Source organism: Lingula anatina, chromosome 1, assembly GCF_051362555.1.
Source record: "Lingula anatina isolate TDL-2025a chromosome 1, LinAna3.0, whole genome shotgun sequence".
Taxonomy (NCBI): Eukaryota; Metazoa; Brachiopoda; class Lingulata; order Lingulida; family Lingulidae; genus Lingula; species Lingula anatina.
This window is the reverse complement of record NC_141767.1, coordinates 68,469,490-68,487,650: the sequence shown is the minus strand read 5'-3', so window position 1 is coordinate 68,487,650 and position 18,161 is coordinate 68,469,490. Positions and strand designations below refer to the sequence as shown.

At 38.3% G+C, this 18,161-nt stretch overlaps 4 protein-coding genes across 4 annotated transcripts; all 4 read left to right on the top strand.

Annotated features, from left to right (window-relative positions):
• Positions 1-229: 229 nt before the first annotated feature.
• Positions 230-9,596, top strand: LOC106158478 (beta-1,4-N-acetylgalactosaminyltransferase bre-4). Its single transcript, XM_013534490.2, has 6 exons — positions 230-1,582; positions 4,619-4,860; positions 5,287-5,474; positions 6,121-6,243; positions 8,475-8,576; positions 9,144-9,596. Exons 1-6 carry the CDS (start codon positions 877-879, stop codon positions 9,286-9,288), a joined length of 1,506 nt encoding a protein of 501 aa, XP_013389944.2. The 5' UTR covers positions 230-876; the 3' UTR covers positions 9,289-9,596.
• A 1,265-nt stretch (positions 9,597-10,861) lies between these two features.
• Positions 10,862-13,190, top strand: LOC106158428 (galactoside alpha-(1,2)-fucosyltransferase 1). Its single transcript, XM_013534380.2, has 2 exons — positions 10,862-11,206; positions 11,356-13,190. The coding sequence occupies exon 2, from the start codon at positions 11,386-11,388 to the stop codon at positions 12,448-12,450; it is 1,065 nt and encodes a 354-aa protein (XP_013389834.2). The 5' UTR covers positions 10,862-11,206; positions 11,356-11,385; the 3' UTR covers positions 12,451-13,190.
• A 732-nt stretch (positions 13,191-13,922) lies between these two features.
• On the top strand, positions 13,923-18,148 carry LOC106158416 (galactoside alpha-(1,2)-fucosyltransferase 1-like). The gene is made up of 3 exons (XM_013534368.2): positions 13,923-14,299; positions 14,475-16,295; positions 16,496-18,148. The coding sequence occupies exon 2, from the start codon at positions 14,476-14,478 to the stop codon at positions 15,514-15,516; it is 1,041 nt and encodes a 346-aa protein (XP_013389822.2). The 5' UTR covers positions 13,923-14,299; position 14,475; the 3' UTR covers positions 15,517-16,295; positions 16,496-18,148.
• Positions 16,549-17,553, top strand: LOC106158482 (galactoside alpha-(1,2)-fucosyltransferase 1). The gene has a single exon (XM_087018017.1). It carries the CDS (start codon positions 16,549-16,551, stop codon positions 17,551-17,553), a length of 1,005 nt encoding a protein of 334 aa, XP_086874143.1.
• Positions 18,149-18,161: the final 13 nt, after the last annotated feature.

Here is an 18,161-nt window from a genome sequence, read left to right as displayed (position 1 = left end):
TAAAAAATCAAATTAAATATCACAGAAAGCGATATGCAAAACAGGTCAATGAAATCAATAATTCAGAACCTCAGGAGGATCAGAGTCCAGGACGATTTGTCCAGCTGATGGTCTCGTAGGGAATTCCCTGGCACACGTAACATACAGGGATAGCACAAGCAAATTGGCTTTTCGCATGATGAAGAGTATTTCCCAGGTTTGTCTGCGTCTTTAAATCAATACAAAGTGTAGTGACGATGCTTACGTAGACAATCAATGTGAGTAGATCTGTTTCTGTGTGCGATCGCTAGAAACCCAAATCATAACGTAGTATCTCGGAAACGGATTATCCACGCGGATACCGCGGCATTCCGTGAAGAGGGCACAGCACCGAGACATGACCTTTCCCATGTATAATTAGATGCAGCAGTAACGCGCTTAAGGTTGGTGGGTAACCCATCGCATGGCTATATACATGTATACAGGCTTTTATGTGCACTGTGTAGAAGATTTCAACCAACGTGACCCCGCTGAAGGATTTCAGGTGAAATGTTGATGGCCAGTTGATCTGATCATCGCTAGTTTGTCGCGTTTAAAAGAACGCTGGTCGCCACGGTAAACTGTATAGCTTCATATATTTCACAGTTGGGGTCAAGAGGTAGACCTGCTAAATAAGAAACGGTGATTATTTAATCGATGTGGATCTACTTCAGTGTGGCTGCATAGCAGGAACAGCGAACAAATATCGTCTGCTGGCTTCCTGCGTGTACTGACAACACTTTGAGGGTTGCCATATAGTATGAAATGGTACGAAAATGACAGGACAAAGAGGAAAAGAGGATGTTGTTGATTCTAAGGTTGAAAGTTGGAGGTTGATTTTTACCAGAGCAATACAGAATGCCGCCGAGGAAGAAGAAGCGGGCTGTGCGTTCACAAAACGACTGCGAATGGCCTTGCCCGCCATTATTACTGATTATTTTGCTGCTGGTATTTTTCATCTTGGCTTTATCACAAGTAATGCTAGTTCACAACACTAAGTACATCGATCAACAGAGAAAGATGAGGGACTGGAGATCTATACAAGCTGAACTCAGGGAGATGGACCGCAGTATGCGAGCCCTCCTATTAGATAAAAGTATTCCTTCCATTGACGTAAACCGAAAAATTTTGCAGAATGAGGTTAACGCTCACAAAATAGCCGCCATGATAGAGGAGGCTTCTTCTGGCTTAAACCGCGGTATCTCCAATGTTATGCCAAACGACACTGTTATCGCCGACGCCATGACAATAGCAAATAAATCGGCCAACATCCAAGATTTAGGCCCATCTGGCAATATTGATTTACTTAACGATATCAAGAATATTAACACCACCAAAGAAAACGATAAATTCTCCTTATTTCAGCTACTATTTAGGGGAAGTCATTTTAATAGAACTGCCAATGCTGCTGGTTTCAGAACCAATTTTTTAAATAACAGTGATGAAAACAATTCATTACAACCAGACCTAAATTTGAACCATTCTGTGACGTGGCCACAAGTTCGACACGATGTGAAGTATAAGCATTCATTGGAGTATTGCCCGTCAGTTCCCCCTAACTTGGGTAAGTGACTCCTAGCTATGCTTTGCTTATGTTAGTGACACATCTCTGTATCTTTGAGTTAGTAACACATTTCTCTCTCTCTCTCTCTCTCACACACACACACACACACACACACACATACACAAACACACACACACACATACACTTGTGGGAGTACATTTTTTCTTAGCGCCCCTAAACAACGCATGCAACGAATGTAGTGGTATGACATCTATGTTAACCGGTAAATGTGAAATCACAATGAGGCCGTTACGACACGCACGCACGCACGCACACACACACGCACGCACGCACGCACGCACACACACACACACATATATATATATATATATATATATATATATATATATATATATATATATATATATATATATATATTTCACCCAAGTGATAAATTTCAAGCATTTTATATTTTTATTTGCATATTTTATTGCACAAAAACACATCAGCTACTTGTACATGTAACCTCATTCTTAATTTTCTAAGAACTGCGGGTGCGGGTCCTTTGTCTATTCCTCGTTATGAGAGAAAACAAAAGCACGACTGACTTTGCGTCTACTCATTAAACATGATGATATCAACATGCCAACCCCAAACCCACATCCCTCTCACCACGCACATAAAGCATGCGTGAGAAAAGACTTATGAAGGATTAGCGATGTCCGATAAGAAACATTTAGAAGGTCGAGGATCTTTTTCAACAGGAGGGGATGGGGGTAGAGTAGGACTGTAGTTCGGAAGCATGTTGTAATAAGGCATATTCCGCACTTTACTTACAGTAAAGCAGTAAAGGGTTGTTCTTACACCACGTTATGATGACGTGTTGCGTTTCTTACATACAGGATATTCAAGGTTGATTTCATTTGCTTTGGGCTCTTTGTTGTATTTGATGCATTATAGCAAGATTTTTTTCTTTTTGCGTAGTCTGTTACATCTGTACTTCTTTTTTTTTCAATTTGAGAGTTCTTGCCGTCGGAATAACTCCCCAACTACTCCCGTTAAAAAGTCCCTCGAGGTCCTCGATGCTTCTTATCTTTTCATTTTCAGAGATCGATGTTTGAAAATTTGCTCGTGCTGCGGGAGTAGGGTAGGTTCCGCAGGGGGTATTGAATTCCTAACAATATTACTTTCCTTCCGGTTCTCAGTGGAAATTTTCACGGGCGGATAACAAGCGTTGGTTGATATTATCAGGAACTGAATTATGAAGAATGACATGGAATCCATGTTTTATAGCCACATTAACGTGGGTATGTTAGAGAGAGGATTAAGAAAAATGCACGCGGCTAGTTAACCGGGGGTTGAATTTCAGGTTTTCATTAATATAATTAATTTATTGCTTCATTTCAATTCTTGTTATTGTTGATAAGTTAGCGTGGAAATGAAATCCATCCGATCAACAAATTATGAATTGATAGATTTTCATTAATTTACATATTCATTTATTTATTTATATTGCTTAGGTAAGAACAAAAATGTTTGGTGATCATGGTTTTTTACATGGTGTTGATCAATATTTTTTTCGCACAAAAATCACCTATTCAATAGTATTTTATGCCATATTTTTTTTTCTAAGAGTTTTACGTCAGCAAATCACAATCGCATGACTAGACAATAAATTCCTTTTCGGCAAACCCGCAAGTAATCCATACTTCAATCTCACAGAAATGGATTTGCCTCAAAACGCGCGTTTACTGAACTTACCGCTAATCGTAATGTGGATGGTGTAATAGTGTCAGTAGGATTACCTGTGTCCTGGAAACCTGTAATATCACCATTTACTGTGAACAGGTTGTCTGATACGGGCATATTATATCGTGTCTTACAATAGATTTAATGTAGTGTAGTCGAAATACTGCAGGTTTAGAGTTTTTGATGATCTAAAAGCACTAGTAATTGAAACTGAAATTCTGTTGTCTTTTTTTCGTAATATACACGAAGTAATATTCACGAATGCCATATGCTAGTTCTTATAGTGAGATATTGGAACAGTGTAAAATGATTGTGATCACAGATACAGGAATTTTTTCAATATATTGAATTTGCTTGAAGAAAAGAGACAGACTTTGCCTGAAAAGGACATTATGTGCAAATTACTTGTTTAATCAAGTAAAAAGTGTCTGATTATATGTTCCTTGCTATTTGGGGTGCGATCCAAACAATTTAATTAGTTTTGCTTCAGACGCTCGGGACGCAAGTTTCTTCTTAATCAATACCAACTTGTACTTTTTCATTCAATCGCTATTCCATCCCCTGGCGGTATATTTGTATTAAACAGATTTATGTGACGCCACATTTCATCAATATCTCATCTTAATATATGTTAAGATAGTGCATGTCGCCGATATTTAGACAAAACTTTCGTTAATTGAACCAAGACTCAAATAATTTTTTAAAAATTTTTATAAGTGAAGTGCAAGTTACAAAATGAGAGTTTTTGAATGTTAACTCCGAATTGTAAACTCTCCTATAGAAGATAATAAATGGAGGAGAAAACCCAAATATTTCCGAGTTATTGATCGTGTGTCAATTCCATATCTCAACAATTTACTGTGAATTGGCATTTACGGTATCATTTGTTCCCAGGACGATATCCTAGGCCCAGACACGACTCTGGTCTATTAGAAGCATTAGCATAATGGAAAACAGTTTTTCTTCAGAAGCTCTTAAGTTCAATAATGAAATTACTGCATTAGCGCACATCGTTTGGCCACTGAATCAAATGTACCATAATTTGAAATAATCCAAAAGGATTTGCCTTCGTGCTAGTGCCTATTATTTTTCTTTATATTAGAATATCATTGTTTTCAATCTGTCCTTCACATTACCAAGATAAACCTCATATGAACTAAGTGAGGATTTGTGTTTTGACATAAAATGCCTATTTTTATTTTCTGTTTGAAATGTAGGGCTTATTCTGTGTTCGTTAACATTACTTCATTTCAGCCTTTAAGCTTCTAAAATATGATAACGCATTCTCTGAGGTTAATCTAAATGTGTTGCCACACCAATAATAAATTGTATCTTTTTCTTTTTCAGTTGGTGCTACAAGGGTGGATGTAACGCACAATGCCAATCTCAGTATGAATGAAATTGTGAGGCAGAACCCAGAGGTGCTACCGGGAGGGGCGTGGCGACCACGTGACTGTGTGGCGCGCCACCGTGTGGCGGTTATCATTCCGTACAGAGATCGACTGGAACATCTGATCGTCCTTTTGTCCCACCTCCATCCAGTCCTCCAGAGACAGCAGCTTGATTACAGAGTTATAGTCGTTGAACAGGCACGTTAGAAATAAAATGTTTTGTTGAGTAAGATTTCAGGTAGATGTTAACATTAAAAATGTTTATATTGATTAAGCTGTAGGGGAGCCCACTTTGTAGGCATGTCATGGGTCTTAATGAGAATTGGTTACGCTTTTTAAACTTTGAGCCAATTTTTCAAGTTTTAAGTAACTTTAATAGACTCAAACAAACTTTGTACTGCAACCTTGATATTCTGGGTTTTGTTGTGCATCAAATTCAATTGTATGAGGGAAAAAAAGATTTTAATGAAGTCACACACCCTTCACTGAATGTTAGCACCGCTGTCTAAAACGTCAATTTTCTTTATAGCTCTATTTTTATCGCAGGAAATTACTTGGCTGTTTAAAGATTCCTTTTCTTAAGTGGACGCCCTGATGTATTGCTTTTCCCATTGTTTTTAACAGACAGGAAACGACACATTTAACAAAGCCCGGCTCATGAACCTCGCGTTTGTGGAGGGCCTGAAGATGTACAATTTCCAGTGTTTTGTGTTCCATGACGTGGATTTGGTCCCCGAGGACGACCGGAATATGTACTCCTGCCCTGTGATGCCCCGACACATGTCTGTGGCTATAGATGAAATGGGATACAAGTAAGTGGAAGATGACAGTTGAACCAGGATATACAGCAAAGTTAATACAAGGCTGAGAAACAAAATCAATCGAAATATTGACTTACGAATGTTTTCACTTGTATTTGGCAGCTATGGAAAAGCGAACTGTGATTATGAAAAATTAATCCGTAAATTAACTCATTCAGTCTGATGCTACAGTATGTCTGCAGATGAGAATGAAATATAGATGCGTGGCTTAGTGAAAGCCATGCTAATCATTTGTCAAATGCAATCCATGTAGATAATTGTAAACATTTTCCACTGTACACGACATATTTATCTTGCAGAATGGATAAGTGCCAGTTTATTTTAATCAGTGTACATACAACCCAGACATCAAGAACACGCTTGATTGTCAATACCCTGTTTGACAGGATTGGTAGTGCTAGGAATGGAAGTCCGGAGTCCTATATGATTATTATAAGTCGAGGATAGTCGGAGTATTGGGGTTAATACATGGGACGAATGTCACCTGTACAAAGTAATGGGAAATGGACTTCAGTTCCTAGCTGACTACACCGGCACATCTTTGTCCTAACGTTCCTTTTAACGATATCTTTAATTTGCTTTGAAACAGGCTCTCTGGGACACGTACCAATAATGAGATATTTTCCTTCTGTTCCAGACTGGCGTACGAGGAGCTGGTAGGCGGAGTGCTGAATATGCGTGTTGAACACTTCCAGCGGGTGAACGGCTACTCTAACCTGTACTGGGGATGGGGGGCAGAGGACGACGACATGGCTTACCGGTCAGTTTGAAATATTGGCTGCACAGAACTGCTCATATATATATTATTTTGTCTTTAAAATAGTCCGCTTCAAACCTGAAAATGCCGCAAAACCTAACGCCTCTCTTGTTAATACGGGATTGTAATATATCAGCTCCATTCTGGTTTTAATAATGACTTTCCACCCAGAAGACAATATACAGACTTGACGTTTAATGTGGATTTTTTGAAATCATTTTTCTTTTATTTTTCCTATTTTTCTGACTGATAATTGATAACAAGGCTTCGAATTGTGTTTAAAAGACTTAATATTATCTCTTCATTTGTATGGCAGATTTTATGCCATACAGCAACCATTAAAAGATCATATATTCTAAATTACCCTTTGTGAAAGAATCGTAGGCCCCACAAAGGACTCTGATGTCGGTGTCTAGGCACAGCAAAGGTCAGTTGTGCGTCTGGCCTCATCTGGTTGCTACCAGGGCTCTCTAGCGGCGAGACATTACTTCTGACAGGTTTCTTAGAGTTTGATCTGGAAAAATATTCCAGGCATAGGTCAAAGCTTGTCCAATTTGGTTCAGGCTTGTTGTAGAACCAGTAGGCAAGTAATGACTATCCACAGTTTGTTTATAGGGTCAAATCTGGCGATCTTGATAGTTCCTGTAGCTGCTTAATCCACTGCTTCTGCAAATAATCTGCGAATACAAGTGCTCTGTTTGGACGAGCATTTTCATCTGGTAAAATAAAATTGTTTGTGAGGAGCCCTCGAACAAATGGCAGGTATACGGTTTCCAGAATATTCCTCTATTTGACATGGTTTCAGTATCCACGGATGACTTCCATTGGTGTTTTGACACCAATATAAATTCCACAGATGAAATCTGACCTCAATCTGAACGGATACAGCCACATGATGTTGTGTTCGAAACCGTTGATTCCGTTCCCAACTGATTGTAGAAATAGACCACGATATCATGTTGTTCATAGCCTCCTAAGTGGCCTCCTAAGAAGTTTCTGGTAAAATGAAGAGCTGAAGTCAGTCAGGGGATTACAAAGGTACTTAAAATACGCTTTTGGGTGACAATTTGCCCCTCTTTTGAAGGTAACTGGTTGTGTTTGTTGATTGTAGCAGCAATTAGTCCCGTTTTCTGGTGGTAGACGTGGCCTCTGCGTAGGTCCACTAGTCCGGGGTTACATGTGTCTCTGTATAACAGTACCGAACGTTCTTTGTGAGCGCAATAATCTGACTGGAATTGTCTGTTTTCTTTTTTACAGAGCTATGCTCTCTCATAGTCACACTAGGACCAGCCCAAAGAGTACCACCCAATGAAAGTTAGATATTACGTAATGCAAGAGGGTTTTAAAAAGACTAGTTAGTCAATATTAATTACTGACACACCTGACTACACGTTGTTCTATGTACGTATCTGATGTGAGATAAAAGATTTAAAAAAACATACGTTTTATCCCTAGGCATATCTTTTAAACTGAAATATTCCATATTAAATGTCAAGTCTGTACGATAAGAGCAGTTTCGAATTTCAGATCTTTTACCTTAGGCTAAGAATAATCGCAATTTTTGTAAGCCTTCTGGTATTTTGTTCAATGAATTTTGTGAAAACATAACTCAACTGCGTTCCAAACAATATTGAGACAGGCTTGTTTATCTGATGAGAGCCCACATTTACCTTGACGTCAACAAGAAACGTGTAGTGTTTACAATAGAACCGAGTTACATGTTTTGGTATAGCGCTTCTGTTGTTGCCGGCAGTGTCAACTTTCATCTTAGATAAACATGTTGCCTGACAATGGAACAGTTTCCTATTTGATTTTCTAACAGATTTGAGTAAATTTGCAGTAATAATCAATAAAGCAGATAGTTTACCTCACAGGGTGATAGTTGAAACGTGTGACTATGAAGTATATCTTGTTTTTTTTTTTTTTTTTTTTTTTTTTTGAGACACTTGACAACCTATTTTTTTTTTTTTTTTTTTTTTTGCTTTTGCTAGTCGCAGAATATTTTTTCAAGTAGAACAATTTCCGCTCTGAAAAGGGTTCGGTTTCCGCAACGTCAATAAGAAGCTAGTTTGTGATAACGTACTATTTCATTTTTTGTCCAGCAGATTGACAACATGTGTTACCAAAAAACAATACAGACTGGCATACTAAAATGTTTAATACTGTTTGTCTACGTTCTTTTCCTGTGGTTTTCAGGGGAGCTATGTGTTCATACTGTTGACTTCTATTTGCAGAATTATGCATGTTGGTTTAAAAATAACCCGCCCTCCTACCGCCATAGCACGCTACAAGATGATCCGGCACGTCAAAAGAAAACCAGTTGACTGGAGAAAGAGGTATCTACTAATTAAGTCAATTCCACTTTGCAGACGATGGCATGTGAAGTTGACGTGATTTATATATTTGTTTAAACGAATCAGCGGCACACCAAATAATTGGTATTTATGTTAAATGTTAAACATATCATAAATATTGTTAAGTTGAGATGAGGCTGTGTACCATTTTTAGAAAGACATTTTTTACGTTGTGAAATGGCAGTTTATATTGGTAAGATTAATTTGCTAATTGGGGATGGAGAAACATTTTGCCATTTGGCAAAGTGACTTGCATGAAACACAATCCCCAGTATGCGAATTTCGTGTACTATGTTGTAACGGAGGGAAGCTACTGTGTAATGATCATTAGATATGGATGGTGACGGGGCATAAAGCCGAGTTTACTCAGTGGATATGAGGCACGTTGTTTTTAGACTTATTTAACCTTTTTAGGTCATTGTCTTTTTTAGAACATGGATGAACATATAAATTGTCTGTGAAAAAAAGCAGAAACTGGTAGACGTGATGGAAGCTATTTAGGCATTAGATAGTCGGATATAACGTATAAAATGCGTTGTATAATTTCAGAACACGTCTGCTTAGAACGGGGACGAGACGTTTTCATATGGACGGGCTGAACAGTCTCACCTATAACTTGGTTTCAATACAGCAGCGTCCTCTTTTCACTCACGTGATGGCGGATATAGGGAAAGTGCCAAAAGGATTTTCATGACTCATGCAGAAGCTTGACCTTCACCAGGAAGTTGCTCTTCAAAGTTGAGTGGCTCCGACATCCTCAGTAATTCAAAACTGGACAGTCTTCCCAGTGATAGAAACCTAACCTCTCAAAAAGTCTATGGATTATTCATGAAATACAACTTACAGTGGAAACCCAGTTTTCTTGGAAAATGCTACCCTTGATTTACATAATAGTGATCACCTCAAAAATTCTCAGATTTTTATGTACAAAAATTGTTTGTGTGCCCCCCTTAGCCTCAATAAAATAAGACGGTAACCACGTTTTCTAGACCAGGAAGAGCATGGCACTGTCTGAGTTTATATAAATTGTTTAAATAATGCATAAAGAGTGTTCATGTAGCCAGGATTTAGCGCAATATTTATAATGTTTATCATTTGAACTCTTTATGCAACAGTGACTTCTTCATATACACATGGCTCTGACATCATGCTGCGTACCAAAGCTCTACAACACGTTCACATTTTTTCCAATCGTCATTATGTAAGGGCCAACAGCATATTTATTGTGAACACAGTCATCTTTGCAATTTACCATTTGCATTTGTCATCGCATTATATACTTTATTACTAATGTTTATGCATTGGGATAGGCAGGTATATTACCGTAACCGATGGTGTAAACACTAATAGCTTGGCTGCTCTTTGCTTTGACATTAACAGGGGCGTTTTTAGGAAAAATATGCCTATAACAAATAATAAAATTTCACCCCTATCTAAACATCCATAAAAGTAACTTTACCACATGATGGGCTCAAAAATACAATTCAATTTTAAAAATATTTTAAGTAACAGATGTCCCCACATGAATACTGGGATTGCATAGAGCAAATAAACCGCTCACAGCGGCGCCCTCTTTTGATGTCGCTCAGGGCATCTTGCTCAAGCTGCAACACCCTAGATATGCCGCCGATCATAGGTCATAGATCACGTTACGTCTTGTTCAACACGATGTTTAATAAAGCAGTTCCGCTTTGGTAAATTCACAAAGGTGGTTATTACAATAGCAAGTCTCCCAGTTTCCAATTTATTGATTTTTACTTTTATTAAGATGGAGCACGTTTCTTTGTCAAAATACTTGTGCCATGCGAATATAACAAGACTGTTGTGCGATAGGCGAGTTTAATTGTAACGTGTGTTGTAATCACCATTCAGTAAACACTCTTTGCAAGGGTTCGGCAAAGTCAAGCGCATTTTCTCACATCCATTTTTTGTTCAATTGGGCAGCTTCCACATGACTAGATATGGGTTCAGGAATTGGTATCTTTAAAGTATTCTCGCCCTTTTCTTATTTGATACATTGTATATGTATGAACGCAGTTGGTTAAAACATTAATTTTATGTTATTTTAAATCAATTTAGTATTTTGTTCATAAACTAATATATGGTGCCACATCTTTGCTAGTCAAATTATTTGTACATGTTTATTGGTGCTACAGTATGTTTTCATCTATAAAACATCACTGCATTTTTTTAGAAATATTAATCCGTATTAGAAGGGTATACAGAGGTCAAAATTGAGCATTTATGTGTATTCACGACTATGTGATATATATATTCCATGCTATTTTTCTTTCTTCAGTGTATTATCTCATGGTATCAAGCAAATAAATTTTTGTTTTAATACAGATGTGAGATTAAAGTCTTCTCTGCTTTGAAGACCAACCGATATGCAACAGAGTTCATATAAGCATTCAGAAGATGTTAATAAAATATTAAGAACGTAAGCTACGTCACTAGAGCATAACCAAGAGTGCAACCAAGACATACCCTTTTGAGAAACTGTGTCACCCATATTCCACAAATAATAAATGACTGTGGTTCTGTACTAGCATTGTCAGACAACGAAAGGCAAAGGCTAAGATAACAGTTCTCAAACTGGTCGAGGTTAAACGGTAAGTAACGATCGTCTGTCTCTGGAAATTTAGTGTCGATTTGATATTGTTAACAGTTATCTGATGGGTAGCAATGCAAGTGTGTCTTATTTAAAGATTATTGTAACGTTACGGGGAAAATCTATTAGATTACATTTTTTTCACTCCAGGGAATTTTCCAAACGAGTACATCCGCTAGCATGCAGCCATCTTGGCGATTGCCCGGTGCACGGCGAAGTAATTCAAGATGCTTGAGAACGCTCTTACTGTTCGTTGTTTTCTGTGCAGCCGCCTTTTTTGGGGGGTGGGTGTGTATGTATTACTACTTGTCAGAAAACAGAACCGAATCACTGGAAGAGCCCGCTGAGCTCTTTGTTGCACCCCCAGCTCCAACACCACAGGTGGAAAAAGGCCCGGATGAAGTCTGTTACCTCCACGCCACAGGGCTTGGCCGTCACGGAAATCTCATGTTTGAATATGCCGCTGCAATGTGCATTGCCTCCGAACTCGACAGAACCTTGATTGTGTCTTACCGGTTTAATGAGCTACTGGGCTCGATGTTTGATCTTTCCGCCCCCGATCCTGGTGCTTTTAAAAAAGTCAATATAAGCAGTTTTAAAACTGTTAAGCAATCCCCAAGGTGCTGCTCTTTCGATAAGAAATTACTGTCACTGCCCAGGGTAGACATCACGCTCGTTGGGTTTTTTCACTCATGGTTATACTTTGATAAATGTCAAGAGCGAATCAAAGCAGAGTTTGAATTTAAGGAGTCTATCGTGCACCAGGCCGACGACTTACTTGTTAAAGCCGCCAGAAGTTTTGGATGGGACCGTGTTAAGGACTCTGTCTTGTTTGTTGGGATCCACGTCCGTAGAGGAGAGAGAAAATCAGTAAACCCCCTTCCCCATGGGGACGCCAACGCAGATGAAAGTTACTTTAAGAAGGCAATGAGTTTTTACGACGGGCAATATCGTGATAGGAACATAGTGTATATCGTTGTTTCTGACAGTAGTAAAACTGCAGGATTCATTGTTCAGCACCCACACGCAGCTGTTATCGACGACAAACCCGTTGAGGTTCATATGGCGGTTCTTTCACGATGTAATCATAGCATCATAAGTGTAGGGGCACTTGGGTGGTGGACGGCGTTTTTGGCCGGGGGAACAGTGGTATATTATAACGGCTGGCCAGATCCTACAAGCTCAGTGTCCGCGTTGTACAGACTTAACCAATATTTCTATCCGAAATGGATCGGTATGTCATAATAATCCTAGTTTTAATACTTATAAGCTATTTGACTTGATTGGACTAGTTTTGAAAGGGTTCTGATAATTATTGTCACGAAATACTCCATGAAACAAAACTTTACCGGATTTCTAAATCTTGAACTGTGTCTATATGTACACTCACCAAAAAAGTTTGGAAGCATCGTAATTTTGAATAATTATAAATAACCACATGAGCTAAGGTAAACATTTAAACCAAATATTGATGGATAACGCACCCAACATTCGTTAGACCTACTTTTAATTTTGTTTGCAAGGAAAGGAATTCTTTTGAAATTACAACGACATATATAAATGGGGGATCAAAATTCATTTTCAAAAATCAGGCAGAAGAAGACAGAAACTTTGAGCGAGTCTTGACAGTAAACAGTAAAGATATTTATTGAAGGCATACAGTATGTAGGCTACAGTTAAGATAAAGACTTCAGGTTGCTCAGCATTAGTATCGTGTGAAACCTCCAAGAGCGGCAACCCAGGCCTGACATCTGTGGTGTATGCTGCAGATAAATCTGTTGCTGAGGTCAGGTAACTTCAGACAAACATTCCAATGCCTCTAACTTTGAAGACGGCATCAGTTTCCTTTATTGGTGTATTGTAAGCTGTTATATTGCCTTGCTACCTCTTATTTCGTATTGGGATTATTAAAACTCTTAGGATATTTTGTTTCTATATTGTTTTCTACGAATAGAACTGCATTTGGGAGTAAAATGATGAGTACATCTAATGTGTTACTAACCTCCACCATCTTTTTTGGTTTGAGTAGTTTTATTTTCAGAATTATCCTAGTGTAGAAGCCTGTTTTGGTTTTAAACGTAGAGATCGCAGTTAAGTCTGCTAAATACTCTTGACTTTATGTTACAAAGCATAAATCAACTCCGTCTGTAGATTCAAATATGTTATATCAGTTAAAATCTGTTTCATCCGTTTTATCTAATTATTACAAACACATATTTGACACTGAAAAAATCACATGCTGGGACTATATTGGTCGTGCAGTTTAGCTATATTGAATGTTGAAACAAATGCAAAAAAGGCTTCACCTTAGATTAGAGATCAAAAAGCTAAGTTCGTTCATAATTGAATATTGACAGCTGAATAATTAATAATAAATGGTAGTTTTTTTGTGATTTCCAACGACAGCCCGACAAAACACTGCTAATACAAGAGATAAAATAAAATAAAATAAAATAAAATAAAATAAAATAAAGGACTTCTATTCGGTTCTTAATTATTCAAAAGCTTATTTGTCCAGTTGCGTGCAACATGCTGTCTTTCTTGTAATTTCATCGAATCAAATCGGAAAACCGATCATATAAACGGAGAGATAAGAAGACCGTGCAGTTTTTAGAAAATGCAAGTAATTCTTACATTCAAATCAGCACCACACTTAGTTTCATAGATATGTTTGAAGACATTTTTTTTTTTTTTTTGGGGGGGGGGGGTTCGTATAGAACAGTCTAAGTTGGATACTTCAGAACGGCCGTTTACAGCTGGTGTCATCAAGGTATATGATACACCTGGTAAGATATTACCCACCCTACTAACTCCACGCACTTGTACACATAGCCGAGATCAGTTATTTATTGGTGAATATTTGAGATGATAACGATTACATTTTCAATAAGGCTGTTTTCTGCCAAGTCAATCCATACAATATTAATTTTGTTCGTCACAAGTATACATATTAATCCGGTCGCTCGCATATTGACATGCAATATTTAACTTGAATGTTGCGCGGGCTTTAATTAAATGGAGCTGTTTATTCAATTGTTATCGCCTCACCAAAATATCGCCAGTTAGTAACGGAAACCCAAGCGTAACACAAAAGGTGAGTTATATTACACAGCATAATATACATTGCCATTTATAACTTTTTTCGTTATGGGCAAACTAAATCCTCTTTAAAAAAACTTTTTTGAAGTGCCATTATTTAATCAGTAATAAAATATGTTGTAATCAACTAAAGGTTCCTTGGAGTATAATTTCAAACGAATCTTATTCAGTATGCAAACCAAGGCGCGGTGGTTTCAAAAGTGGTGCTCCAAGAAGAGAGTGGACAGTGTTCTCACGATTGGCATATCCTTAACTGTAGCCTTCCTGAGTGGATTGTTATATGTCAGATGGACTGTTGACATAAGTGCCTGCCAGACTGATCAAATTGAGCTTATCTTGGAAGAGAAGAGCCCGGATGAACCGGCGTACCTTTACATGCCAGGAAAGGGCAGACATGGAAACCTGATGTTTGAATACGCAGCTGCATTTTGCATTGCAAAAACACTGAACAGAACTTTAATTGTTTCTCCCAAGTTTAATGCCTTTTTGGGTAAAGCGTTTCGCCTGTCTGCTTTAGAGTCCCAGCATTTCGAAAATTTAGATACGAGCAAGTTTGTGAATTTAAATCAGAAACCAAGATGTTGTTCATACGACCATCGCGTGGCCACTCTCCCCAGGGCTGACATTACCCTGCACGGTCTATTTCATTCCTGGCTCTACTTCGAGCCCTGCAAAGACGATATTAAACAGGAATTTACTTTCAATTCCTCTTTATTGAGACAAGTTGATAAATTCCTTGGGTCTGCAACCTCAAAGCGTGGTTGGCAAACACCAAATAAAGACTTTGTCTACATAGGAGTGCACGTGCGTCGGGGAGATAGAGGTCAAGTCTTGCCCGCCCACGCTCTGCCTCACGGTGATGCGAACGCGGATATTGGATTTTTTCAAGAAGCAATGAGGTTCTACGACGAGGAATTTAAAGACAAGAAAGTCATTTACGTCGTCGTTTCTGACAACTTTCAGTGGCCTCTGTCCATGATAGACCATCCTAAAGCGATCATTGTCCGTCACAGACCGGAAGAGTTCCACATGGCGCTGTTGTCACGTTGTAACCATAGCATCATGAGTGTTGGTTCTATAGGCTGGTGGACGTCGTGGTTGGCAGGGGGGAGAGTGGTATATTACAACGGCTGGCCAAACCCCTATAGTAACGTTTCACATATGTATAGGTTAAACCAGTATTACTATCCTCGATGGATTGGAATGTCCTGAAACTTGCTAAATTAAGCATCGTGTAAAATTAGCTGAGAAGGTGGGACGATGTCAATAATGGAGGCTTTTGTGTCTGATTAAAATGATAGAATACCTGTTTCAGCTTTTAATGCTTTCCTGTTGACAAATTTACAAAAGGATAAGCTTGAAACACCAACACATACTAACATTTGACCTATCCTTGCCATTTTCATAACCACCTCGCGTATAAATCACCTAAAAGTTTTGGCAACTCAAATAGCCTATTCGGTAACTATAGCATATTTCCAAAATATGAAAGGTGCCAATTGAAAGGCGCCAGTGTTAAAAAGGTAATGGTCGTTCTTTACTTCATACTATAAATGATCCGAAAGAATCAAATATAGCATCAACATATTTTCTTTCATTACATATTAACGTGATTATCGATTAGTAGTTTTCGTGTGGAAATATTAATGGAAAGCTGTTTCAAAAGTTTACCAAAGCTGGCTTTAACTGTGTCATTGTAAAACATGTTACTTACCCTATTATTAAGAACAGAGATGATAAACCAACATTCCCTAAAAATGATAGGGGATGTATGATAAGTAAATATAAATACATATGGCGAATTTACATAATTCTGCAAAAAAAGTAATGAGTAACGTAACTTGGCATCAATTATTTACCGTGATAATGAGTTTCTACATACATTATTGTAGCGGAAGTGTCAGCAGCCTTCGCCTCGTCTACGTTTTTAAACTAATTTGTAGTCATTTTAGAATCTGCCGACACGTCACAAACAACCCTGGACATAGAAGGTATTGCAGCTTTATTTACTTTATGTTTTAGTAATGTAAAGACTTGTATTCTCAGCTTCTACTTTTTCGTGACATTTATATGCGTAATGCAGTTTGTGCTGATGTTCGTAAAAACCATTGCTGTTTATTTTGCACTCATTTACATTATGCTATGATATGCGTCATTGCCAGATTGGACTAAGTACACCTTTAATTTCCAGGTTGCGTAGTTATGAATCGTTTAAGCCGATGGACCAAAAGTAACCGTTACTCAATGAAGTTCATCAAAACGGTTTTGATTGGCGTTGGCCTGTTCATATCTTTCTTCATGGGAGGAATGGTTTACATGGCCCTGTTGGCGCCATCCCCTGTCTGTCTTACCGGACAATCCAAAGCAGACCTCCTCTTTACACAACCTGAGAAGAGTCCACTGGAGACCAGCTATATTTATATGCCAGGGAAAGGCGCGCACGGAAACCTCATGTTCGAGTACGCCGCCGGCTACTGCATCGCCAAGAAACTTGACCGGAGCTTCATTGTGTCCTATAGATTCAAGCTATTACTCAGCAGTCTCTTCCACCTCTCAGCGCCAGAGCCAGAACAACAGTCCGATATCGTCAACGTGACAGATTTCTCCGTCTTCACCCAGAGACCCAAGTGTTGTAAGTACGATGAGAGGGTCACAAAACTCCCACGACTTGACATTACACTGAAGGGATTTTTCCACTCCTGGCTATATTTTGAATCTTGCGCCGACGACATAAGACGAGAATTTGCATTAATAGACCCACTTCCAAAGAGAGCAAACGATTTTCTTCTTAAGGCAATTAAGTCATTCAAATGGGATCCCGAGTCCGTTGTATTCGTAGGTATGCACATACGACGAGGTGGTCGGAGACCAGGCCTGTTGCCTCTTACCCACGGCGATGCAAAGCCGCCCCCAGGTTACTACGCTAAAGCCATGAATTACTACGATAAGAAATTCCCAAGGAGAAACGTTATGTATGTCGTGGCATCTGATGATATTAGATGGGCCAGAAACAATTTAGACCATCCGAACATCGTGATCAGTGGGGACAAAACGGTGGACTTTCACATGGCAGTTTTGTCGAAATGTAATCACAGCATAATTAGTGTAGGCTCCATTAGTTGGTGGAGCGCGTGGCTGACAGGCGGGAGCGTGGTGTATTATAACGGATGGCCCTCTCCTCATAGTCTCATATCTCAGAAGTACACGCTCAATCAGTACTTCTATCCTAGATGGGTGGGGATGTCATAATTTGGTTTTTACGTTTATGGAAGGACCACTTTTTGATATTGACGTCTAATTATAAAAGATGTTTGATTATTAATAAGCCGCAAAAATGTTTTAAGCTCCATTAGACTCTTTTACGGTTTACACACATTCTTTAGCGCACTTGTGGAATTTATTGGGTAAAAACATACATGGCGTGTGGGCAACCACATGCTTTGAATGCGCTACACTTGCATATTCTAAACTTCTTTTTTAAGATCAGGGCTTTGCTTTTGTGGTATTTTGCTAAGACTACAATTTATCTTTGAATTATGAATAAAATATAGGTAGATTAACCGCCTCAGAGGAATAAATCTTGAACAATATGAAACATGAATCAGTAAATATTCTGGTGCATTTGTGGTGTACTCGAAAAGTTACACGTATAAATAAGATAAATAATAAACCAATTCTATCTAATTTTTAATTTGATCACAGATCTACAGTAAAAAATCTTAGCCAATTAACAGTCACTTATATTATATTGAATATTATAATATTATATTGAATATTAAATTGAAGTAACATGTGTGTTTTTCTTTGTGCTTATGGAATGGTTTAAATAAAACATATCCTGATACTTCTGCTTTCGA

Coding starts and splice junctions, on each gene's coding strand:
- LOC106158428 (XM_013534380.2), top strand. CDS start 11,386: ATGCAGCCATCTTGGCGATTGCCCGGTGCACGGCGAAGTAATTCAAGA.
- LOC106158482 (XM_087018017.1), top strand. CDS start 16,549: ATGAAGTTCATCAAAACGGTTTTGATTGGCGTTGGCCTGTTCATATCT.
- LOC106158478 (XM_013534490.2), top strand. CDS start 877: ATGCCGCCGAGGAAGAAGAAGCGGGCTGTGCGTTCACAAAACGACTGC. Junction 1,583..4,618: donor GTCAGTTCCCCCTAACTTGG/GTAAGTGACTCC, acceptor TTTCTTTTTCAG/TTGGTGCTACAAGGGTGGAT. Junction 5,475..6,120: donor ATAGATGAAATGGGATACAA/GTAAGTGGAAGA, acceptor CTTCTGTTCCAG/ACTGGCGTACGAGGAGCTGG.
- LOC106158416 (XM_013534368.2), top strand. CDS start 14,476: ATGCAAACCAAGGCGCGGTGGTTTCAAAAGTGGTGCTCCAAGAAGAGA.